Below are 10720 nucleotides of genomic sequence, written 5' to 3'. Positions count from 1 at the left end.
TCTTCCTGTCTATGAGGAAGAATCCATCACAATTTCTTTTTTTTTTTTTTTTGACTCTCTTCTTTCTCCAGGGAAAATAATTAAAAGGAAGACAAGATTATTTTTTTTTTATACAAAAAGCAGTCCACAACAGCCCACACAGTCCAATCCTTTTCCTAGAGCCGTAGCCACACAGAATTCAGAATTCATGCCTCTTAGTGTTCTTTGCTTTCAACTGTGTGCTTCATACATGTAGCTTAAATACAGATTTGTTCTTTGTTTATGAAAACCCATCTCCAAAGCCTGCTTGGCATACACAATTCTATGTGTTCCTGGAAAAATTCTCAGTTTTCATTATGGGACCTTCTGTTGATTCATTCCAAGTGATTTATTCAAAATAAATCAGGCTGTGGGCTCTCCTTTGACACCATTCATAACTTACTGAGTTATGTGATTCTCTTTAGGTGGGAGTGGGTGTGTGCAGTGAAGGTCAGCCTGTTAGACAGAAAGACGAGTTCATGTCAACAGAAATTACAGCTAACATCAAATGGAAATCTCATTTCTTGCAGCCAGTGACTGCTTTTTGCTGCTTGTGACCTGTGGATGATACTACGGAGCTCCTGATTTCCATTGGGCTGCACTAAGAAATCTTGCACAAACAGGTAAGAAATGTTCTGCTGTTTTCCTCCCACCCTCCAGCAATGACAACAGGCTCCACAGTCATCTACCTGTAATCGCAACCTGGCAGTGGCTTAGTTTTCTAAAGAGAAGCCAGAGCTTCTTTCCTATGTTTGCATTTCATAGCTTCAAGGCTCAACCATCAATAAACTCCAGAAAACTGCTTCTAGAAAATCAGAATCCAAAAGACTTTTGCAAAGCATTTTATGTTGAACCTGAGTCTTGAATTTCAACCTCTTCCAGAACTTGATTGCTTCCTTCTGAGCATCACTTGCCTTGGACAGTGTAGGCCACACAAAAATACTATACAGAACATGAGATCAAAAGCATTTTTTCCTGTACTAATCAATGGCTTATAAAATCCAATTCTGGAAAGGAATTGGAAACATTGAGAACCACATTTTGATAAGCCCCTGGAGGCCAGTCTAGATCTTGAAGATGTGACAGGTGTTTATAGAGCTGCTCTGAAATTAGTCTTGCTTGTTATCAGCAAGATGGAGATGGTGACTAGTTTTCACTTTGGCACACAGAAAGTTATCTTTCTCCAGCTGTGAGGCAGTCTGCAAGGCCCAAGTATTTTGTGTCATCACCACGAGGCCTCTGATGACACAATAAACTCCCAGAAGCAAATCTGTCAGCTCTGCATGGCCCAGTCACAGGCCCGGCTGGGTCCGCAGAGGCACTTTTATAATGGTTCAAAATAGGAGCACAGAAGAGGGATGAGAGAAAAGCTGATCATGGAAAGGTAACATCTCTAGCCAAAGACCAAAGAAATCCTTTGGGGCAGCTGTCAGTCAGGCACCATCGCACACATTCATCTTCCTTGTTTTGCACTTTTTCGTCACCTTCTTCTGGTTATTTTTTTCTTCCTCTTGTAATTAATAATTTAGCTTTGTCACCACCCGCTCCCGGCTTGTCTCTAAGCCTTGGTTCCCCAAGCGCTTGCGGTTACGCTTGAGCTTGGATAAGTCTTTGTCAAAGACTTCACCAGACCTTAATGCTGACACCAGGTCATCAAACTCCCCACTCTCTTCAGAGATGCTTCCAGCTTTTGCTTTCTTTTGTCGCTTCTCTTTTTCCCTTTGCTCTTTTAGCTGTGGAGAAAGACACAGAGCTTTAGGATTAGCTAACCAAGGTGCCAGACCATCCATAAGGGCATCACCTGTGCCAGAGTAACAGGCAACTATGCTGGGTTTCCCTTCTTCTGCACAGATAAGCAAAGAGCAGGAGAGATGAGGAATGAGTAGCATTGTTATGTTTGCCTCACAAAGTGTTACCTGGAGCAAAAAGAACACATGGGATGTGCATACTGCTGCTGTTTTGCACTAATTTTACAGTAAGATAGTGCCAGCCAAAATAGCTGTGACAAATGACACTCTACAAGTGGTGCTGGCATGAGTAATTACGCAGCTTCTGGGGCCAGGCTTGTAGCGACCTTAGTGTGGCGGCACCACTGTGCTGACAATACCTAACCTAGTGAGCTAAAAGTTAGTTTGAATGTGTCTGTACAAACCACAATCCCTAGTATAGTGAAACAGCTTTGCACTTGGGGCATAGCTAGCTACACTGACAGGCAGAAAGGCTGCAGTCCCACAGAAGGAGGAAAAGAAGGAAGGAAAAACCCCAGAAAACCACAAGGTAAACATCCTGGAGAATGAAAATCGTGTGAGGTATCAAAACATGAACATAATCCCTATCCACCAAACAGTTCATGTTTGGATGGAGGCTGTGCGTTGCAGTGATGGGAAAAGGAAGGCACATTGTCTCAACTCTGGAAAGAGAAATAGCTTATAAATACAAACAGCACTGAAACAGGACTGTAGACTTTACAAATCATTGGATAGGTCCAGCTGTCAACATGATGCCCTTGATCTCCCTTGGGTAGCTCCAGGGAGCTCATTTTCCCCTCCACTGCTCATCTCCAAGATTAGTGGAAATAACAAGGGATGGATGCAGCTGTCAGGAAGCAGGTCACTCGCTCCTGCATGTTGCAGGAAGACTCTTCCCATAAGCAAACTGCAACCTGTCTCATGGTGTATTAGGACTATAAAACCATCCAAGGACTTTAACAGCAGGCTCCTGCACTTTCCAGGCTGGCTGAGAGGAATTATAGAATCAACAAGGCTGGGAAAGAACTATTAAGATCAAGCCCAGCCATTAAAGGAAGCTTAAATGTAAGTCCTATCTTAGGACTGGATGTCCTGGCCCTTTGTCCAACAGTATGCCTGCTGGCATCCCAGAGTTTTACCTCTCTCCTCTTCTAAAGGATACAAACCAGTGCTTCTGGCACAGCAAACATTTAAAGCAGCACTTCCCCACAGTGAGGCCACAGCAGGGGGGAAGGAGGCAGGGGACGGCTGAACTGTTCTCAGGCCTCCGGAAAGGCTGAGTTTGTAGGCAGAAGCTCATTCACATGAATCCCAGGGGCATACGACTGTCTTCCAGGAGCAAAATCAACAGTGCACAAAATCTCTCTCACCATGTCAAGGACAGAGACAGCCCCAGTAATCAAGGCACTAGGACTGGCCAGAAACACTGACAGTGTGGGCTGTAGCAGGTGCCAGGGCATTTCCTGTGTCACTGTGCACTGTCAGGTGACAGGCATGCAGCAGGTGATGACGAAGTCTGAGTGGAAGCTGACCAGCTGGAAGGACCAAGGGGGATAAAGCTCCCAGAGCTTTTGCACAGAGCCTGCAGTGTGAAATCAGGGTAGTCTGGCACTGGGCAGGGGCAGCACCATCCTGCAAAGTGCTGGGCCAGAACAGGCAGGGCTAGATTTGGTATCTGAATCCAAAAGAGTAATGTAGGAGCCAAACAGGCCTTGAAAGCTGGCAGGATAGCCAGCAGGAAAAGATGACATCATTTGAGAAAGGAATGATGCCAAAGAGAGGTGGCATGGAGGGGGACATAAAACAGTGACAGGACATGAGCATTAGAACTGGCTTCCTTAACCTTTCTCACTTGAGACATGAAAAGGCGATGGAAGGAAAAGCCTTCCTGTGCACACGTCCTCACCATGGCCTCCATACGTGCCCTGCGCTCCTCTTCTTCCTTTTTCTTCCTCATATTCTCCAGATCTTGCTTGGCCTCTGCAAATGACTGTAAGAAAGTGTCGAAGATGCCAAAAAATTCATCTGGCTGCATCTTGCCCTCACTCTCTCCAAAATGCTTCAGTGCCTTGGCATACTGTCAAGGGGGCAGAAAACACAAGAACAATAATTAGGCAAGCAGTTTGGTGAAGACAGCGAGGAAAGCTTATGAGTAACCACACATATAATTCAATACCCTCTTACCACTCATGCAGTGAGAGCAGAAACTTGCCCCCCCCCCCCTCCATCAACAGAAGTGCCCTCCCTTAAGGCAGGTGCCTGTGTCCCAGAAGAATCTGCATTCCTGGATATCCTTTAGGCAACCTGGGCCAATGGTGCTGGAGAGCACTAGCTGTCCACTTATTCTGTCCACTTATACAAAAAAAACTATGTTCAGTGCCTGAGGGTGACGGAGTAAGTTCAGAAGTTGATTGCCTAGCCACATCTCAGCTGCAGCTGTGGGACAGCAGGGGCATGGAAAACAGTGAGCTAGTGGGGAAACATGTAGTTATAGCCCATCCTGACTACCAAATAAATAGTTTTAGCCCATCCTTTCCCCTTTCACATTCCCCTCAAATTACTTTTTGAATGGCTGCAGTTAGAGGTATTTTTGCAGCAACATTACATTATGTCCTCTCAGGAGCCTTTTGCTGTGTCATCCACCACCCTGTCTGAGTCAGGGTGTTGCCTGGGAGAGAGGAGACTATGGACAGACAAGGCATGAGAGTGGGTCAAGGAAAGCAGCCAGGGCTCCCAGGCAGACTAAAAAGAGCATGAATACATCACAAATGGCTTTTATTTTAAAAGGCAAATGTTGAGGCTGCAGAACACATGTGAAGGCAGCCAACTGGCAGGACTTCAGTCACAGAGCTGTCCTGATTGGGATATGGTAAATTCACAGCATCCCCTGGCTCTTGGACATCAGTCTTGCAGTAGTTGTACTCTCTTCTTTGCTCTCTCACACTCACAAGCACGCCCTTCTACTCACCAAAATGCACTCAAATACATGCACATATAGTCTATCGACAGCATGTTCACATATGTCCAAAGTCCTATATAACTGTACACATCTAAAAGCTTCATTGTCCAAACAGCTTCTTTCACACACTTTTGTATCACAACAGGCAGCACTAGCAACGCTTCCTCCATGGCACTGCTGCCCTGGTACACAGCTCCCCTGGCATTCCCTGCCTGCATGTCATACACCCACACTGAGCAGCAGAGCATCCTCACAGACCTCAACGTTTACCAAACCCAGACTCTCCCAAGCTATAGACTGCTTTCAAACTCTCTTGTGTGTGTACTCAGCTCAGTGATCTTGTAGAATGGAAAAGACAGTAAGGACAGTTCAGGCTCCAATCCCAAGCACAAAATGAGTTTGGAAGCAGGTCTTAGGAACCCCTCTGGCCATGTACCAGGTAAAGCATAAAAAACGTCTCCGAGTCAACTGCAGGGGGAACCAATCTCCAGGGAAAGCAGCTTCCTTCTGGCTCAGCCTGATTCGACATTTTGCTTTCCCTGCCAGGCCCACAAAGCAGTTTGAAGCAATAGATTCTTTTTTCTTAAAAAAGGCTTCATTCTCAGCCAGAAACAAACAAAGAAACTCAAAGTATCTGGGAGGAAAAAAAAGAAAGTGTTGGAAGAAATGCAAGTTGCTTTGAGCTACCAAACATGTCAGGAGCTGAAGGAAGCACTATAGCAGCAATGTCAGGGAGGGACTTCAGAGTATGGAAACAGCAATAGATCACTTCTCTGGTTTAACTCCTTTTCTCTGCAACCTCTGAAGACACACACACACAAGTATGTACACCTACTTCTCTCTCCTTCCCCATCTGTATATATGTATTTTCTCTGTATATAACATACACATATGTGCTTGAATATTAGTAAAGTGCAGCGGTCTCACAGTAATCCAAATCAACCAACACCAGCTGTTCAGTAGAGAAAATACAGGCTGTCAATACCACAGGAGGAGATAAATCACCTCCATGTTCTATATATTCTTGGCATGCCTGCCTCAGCGTGCCAATGAGCCAGAGAAGCAGGAGTGCAAGAGAAAGACTTCAGCACAGGCATTGCCACCTTGAACACATAGAGCGCTTGAAGCGCATTGCTCACAGGAGATGTGCTACCTTGAATCTCTTCCGGCTTGTGGTTAACTCCTGTGACAACTGAAGATAAGGTGCAAATTAAGAGCAGCAAGTAGAGCTGCCAGCCAGAAGGAAGACTTGTCAACCCCCTGTGAAGTGGAGCTCAGGAGCAGCCCACAGGAGATGGTTGTTGTACCTAGTGATGCACTGCCTCCATGCCCTGCATCCCTCCTGTGTACAGCCAATGTGAATGAGGGGGCACGCAGAAACTGAGCTGGTTTGAGCCCAAGAATGCCCCCAGGGATTTCCTGGACTCTTAGGGAGGCTGGGGGTTGAAAAGGAGGGGGTCCTTGCCTGGGGCTCTTGGATCCTCCATATATGGAATTCTCCATTAGAGGGAGGTGTTGCCTGCAAATGTTCTGCACATGGCCTGTCACCCACCTACCAACACCAGCTCCTCACACTGGCAGAGGGGCTTTTGCCACTGCCTCCCCACTGCTACTCAAAGGAGCAAGTGTTGCTGTGCTGGAAAGCCCCAGCAGCCTGGGACCCTTCCAAAGACACTCATGAGTGTAAGGTGTTGTGGTCTCTAAGCAGCAGCAAATCAGAGGCTGAGAACAGCCTGTCTTTGGTGCCCTGTAAAAATGGCTTACTAGCTCACAATCATTTACAGTAAAGCAGTGAAAGATGAAAAGCAAGACTCTGAGCACTGGATGTACTAAAATAACTACAAAAGAGAAATCTGCACTTCACTGAAGTAAACATTTTCCTTCTTTCTCTACCCTCTCCGGAAAAAAAAGTTGACTGATCAGAGGAAGGCAAGTCAGGAGTTCCAGCTTCTGCTGCCAGCTCTGCACATAATGTGGCTTGGGAACTCAGGCTCCCTCTCTTAAGTCTTCCTTTCTCCATTTGTTACAGAAAGGCAAGTGCTGCCCACTAATGTGGTATAAGAAACAGCAAAAAATATCAGTTGCTCACATCTGTAGGGCACTGCATCAACTCAGTGCACTACTGTAAACAGACCCTCACTGTATTTTCACTGTTTAAATTGCAACAGACCCCTCTTTTTTATTACTTCTGTTTCCCCATAGCTCTGGTCCTTCTATCATGTGTGCTTTTTTAAAGCACTAGTGCCTGGATGAAGGTCAGCAAGCTGCTGGAGGCAGCCTTCCCAACCCTGGTATGAAGCCCAGGCTCCTACATCCTCACAGTGGCTAAAACCACACTGCATGCTTCACTCAGAGCGTAAGAGGCAGCGCAGCACAGACCTAGGTGCTCTGGACTCCAGCCCTCTCTTCTGCTCTCTGCCACAGGATCTGTGTCACCCTGTACTAATCACTGCACTGCTCCATGGGCAGATTCCCTGCCAAGCAGTACCTGCTCTTGCCACAACTGTGAAATCTGTAGCTAAGACCTCATGCATGCGAAACGCTTCCCAGAATTTTGTGACGTACTGTAATAGTGCAGAACAAGGGCTGAAACCTGATTGTTCCTAAAGTCATTTGGGGACAGATGACATGAGCAAAAGCGAGATGGAAAACTGTTTCAGCAGGTTTTCCACTGTAATACAGGACTGTATATATTTTTTTTCTTTTCCTTAAAACATTAATTTCCACACCATAAGGGCCCCCATGCTCCATGATACAACAGGTCCACAAGCTCAGTGCCAGCTATGCTTCCTCTGCCAAACTTTCCACTGAATTCATCCTCTTGCCAAAGCAAATCGTTTAGACAGTTGTTTATTTTAAAAAGCCATTTTAGCAGGGAGAGGGAAAACGGGACAGCAGCACACACGCTCGCTGCTGTGCTTGCCAACGAAATGTTAAACAGTGGCAAGCTCTAGAAATGGCAGGAACAGGCCTCTATGAGGAGGAGGAAAAACAGCCATGATAAAAATTTCCAACTGTCTGTGCTGTCTGCTATTGCCAGAGGAGCCAATGTATGATGAATTATACCATGTAGCCATGCAACATGAATTGTTTTCCCCAGAGAAGTACTCTTGTGTTTGCTGTTATGAAGACTCCAATCCTATAGTGAGGTAGTTCAAATAAATGTCTGTTTTTTTATGGAACAGATTCAGAATAGTCAATGGAAAGAGCCCAGCCAATTTCAGGCAGGGCTGGGCTCAGCACTCCTTGTGCCTACATGCTCTTAAAGAATTCTCCCAGGAGTTCAACAATGACTCTGGCAGCCCCAAAATCGAGATACAGGCACTATAAACATTTCTGATATGTTAGATGCCAACTTGGCCTAAAGCATCTGCAGTTCCAAGTTACCAGACATAGCTCGTAATTCATTTAACAAAAGGCTGTTCCTGATAGCCGACTGTGGTGCCAGCTCATGCCCTTTGTAATGTACATTGTCTTGACTTCCTCAGTCTCCATCCTGATCCATTCCTTATTCATTAGCCCCAGTGGCTGACAGAAAATACCAATCCCCCAAAATGAATGACTGAAGTGCACAGCCTGTAACTGGGACTTGGAGTACAGTATTTCTGTGTGCTTTACAGCATTCTGCCATTAATTACTAGTTTCTTAAATGGATTTTGGCTTTCATTGCCTTTCTGTTCTTCAAAACAATTACTATATGTGCTAAGCTTATTAAATGCATGTGCAGAGTCTGAACTCCTTTCTCCATGATGATGAACACTGTTTGAGAGGAGCTCTCATGAGAAAGACTGGGGATGGACACTTTTCCTACCCACCTCGTCAGTCTTGCCCAGGCAGTGGCCTCTGTTGTGCCTCTATAGAGAGGCTTAGTGTTCAAGGCCAGGTTGTATGTTGCTCTGAGCAACCTGGTTTAGTGGAAAGTTCCCTGTCCATGGCAGGGGGGTTGGAACTAGATCCAGAAGGAACTTGGAAGGTACCTTCCAGCCAAAACCATTCTATGATTCTATGATCACAGGAGTGGCAATGCCTGATTGAGCAGACTTTGTTCTTCTAGGAATATCCAAAATTTCTTAAAAACAAGTTTGTTATAAACCAAGCACAAAGTAGAACAGCTACGAAGCAGTCTAGCAATCTAAGTTCATACCTCTCAGCATTTAAGTATGTTGTAAAACTTCATATAGAGCAAATGTTACCTTGTTCAAATAGGAAAATGAAATTCATACCATGGGAGGTCACTGTTCCTCTGCCTGGGCATTTTCATTATTTCCCCACAGGAAACACAGGGAAAAATGTTCACAGACAAAATTCAACCCCATTTTGTTCTTTCTGATGTGAAAAAAAAAAAAGCTTTTTGTCATCTATTCAACCATGTAACAACTAATGAAGGATTCTAGGGCAGAATTTCGCTTTCTCCTGCCCCACCTTCCAGTTTATGGGAAATGGCAGAAAACATTATCCCTTGATCTAATCTATATATTCCCTTATAAAGTGGCATTGAAAGTGAGAAAAACACAAAAAGAACAAGAACCAGCTGTACTAGGGAGCCTGTTTAAAGAGTCAGTCTAAGTTTTCAATCAGTTCTTAACCAAGCCATCTGTTTGCTGCATGAAGATAAGTATAGTTACAAGGCTTCCTCTGCAAACATGGATGCCTGCATCTGACAATGTGGCCCTTTCAGTTTAAAATATCAATTCCTCCCCATGGTCACTAACTGTAAATGGTCCTGGTTTAAGCAAAAAGGCCAAAAAAAGTACTGCTTGGGATTGTGAAAAATGTCAGGTCAGCATCACACGTTTGTAATGGATTGTTTCCATAAATAAAAGGAATGAAGAAATGCCTTTTGTTAATACTAAAGGCATTTTAAAAAATAAAAAAATTCCCAGGTTTGAAAAGATAAGTTGTATTGTTTTAAATCCCAGCTGAGGAAACATGGCTCTGATTACCTCCTGGCAATCAATTATCCACATCTATATTTAGAATGATATCCAACTCCAGCTGTTAAAACTAGAGCTTCATTATTATTAACAAAACTATGAACCAGACCAATTCTTCCTGGGCTCATTAGGATATTTTTCAAAGTCCTCCCTCTTTCACTACCTTTTTTTTCAACTTGCTTTGAGAAATAAAAAAAAGTACAGGATAATCTGTTGTCTTGGTCCCTCTCTTCCTTTAATTTGGGGTTATAGTAGGTTTCCATAGTAAGGAAGAGCTCGTGATTCAAGAAGCACAGAGAGCCCACTGAGGTTGGAGGATGTTGTAGGCTTTGCAAAGCACATCTGGTTTGTTGAAAATTCTCAGCTTTTTTTTTTTAAGGAAAAAAAAAAAAGAGGAAAAAGAGGAAGAAGAAAAGGGAAAAACAATGAGGCAAACATGAGAAATAGCTCAGTACTGGAGCACTTGTAAGGACAGACAGACCCCTTTTAGAAGCCCAAAAGCAGCCAGTGGAAGACACTTTTTTGCCAGTGGAAGAACCAAAGCCATAGGTTGAGCAGAAGCTGGAATGGCGTGTGTTCAAACATAGTAAGGGTGTGTGAGGAGAAGGTAAAGAAACGTTTCCTAAGCATGTTATAGTCATTAAAATAAAAAGTCTCTTTATGTTGAGTGCTTTATGTTGGCTATGTCTAAAAAAGCATGCAGCAACTTCCAGACATATTGGTCTGTCTGTAAGGAGATTCTTGGTTATTATTAAAGCAAAAGAATGACATTTTTCCTGCAACTGCCTGATCAAGAAAAGTTGCATTGCTGGGCTGGACACGTACCACTTTCTGGTTTTTAACCCCTGACTGACCTTGTAAAGAATCTGCATTGGACTTTTGTCCTAGTGCCAAAAGAAAGGACCACCACCATCTTAATACTAAACCAAAAGCAGGTAGTCTAAACCAAAGACAGAGTGAATTCACTTTCAGAAATGTGCACGTAACTATAATGAAGTTGAAATATTTATCTAGTCATAAAACAGAAGCCCCCAAACTAAAGAAAACTGAGCTTTTCTCAG

The 10720-nt window shown here is 44.2% G+C and overlaps 1 protein-coding gene across 2 annotated transcripts in view; it reads right to left on the bottom strand.

Annotated features, from left to right (window-relative positions):
- Positions 1-398: 398 nt before the first annotated feature.
- The window catches only part of DAAM2 (dishevelled associated activator of morphogenesis 2), a 167830-nt gene continuing 157508 nt past the window's right edge, over positions 399-10720 (bottom strand). For both annotated transcript variants that reach the window (XM_057429989.1, XM_057429990.1), the window contains 2 exons: positions 3673-3843; positions 399-1751 (listed from right to left, as the gene is read on the bottom strand). In XM_057429989.1, coding sequence (XP_057285972.1) covers positions 1536-1751; positions 3673-3843 — 387 coding nt within the window. In that variant the 3' untranslated portion in view covers positions 399-1535. The remainder of the gene's footprint in view (positions 1752-3672; positions 3844-10720) is intronic.

This window comes from Pezoporus wallicus, unplaced genomic scaffold (assembly GCF_028554395.1).
Source record: "Pezoporus wallicus isolate ANWC-B61680 ecotype Strahan unplaced genomic scaffold, APGP_CSIRO_Pwel_v1 contig_5353, whole genome shotgun sequence".
Taxonomy (NCBI): domain Eukaryota; kingdom Metazoa; phylum Chordata; class Aves; order Psittaciformes; family Psittacidae; genus Pezoporus; species Pezoporus wallicus.
The sequence above is the reverse complement of the archived record's forward strand: the minus strand, read 5'-3'. Positions and strand labels throughout refer to the sequence as shown.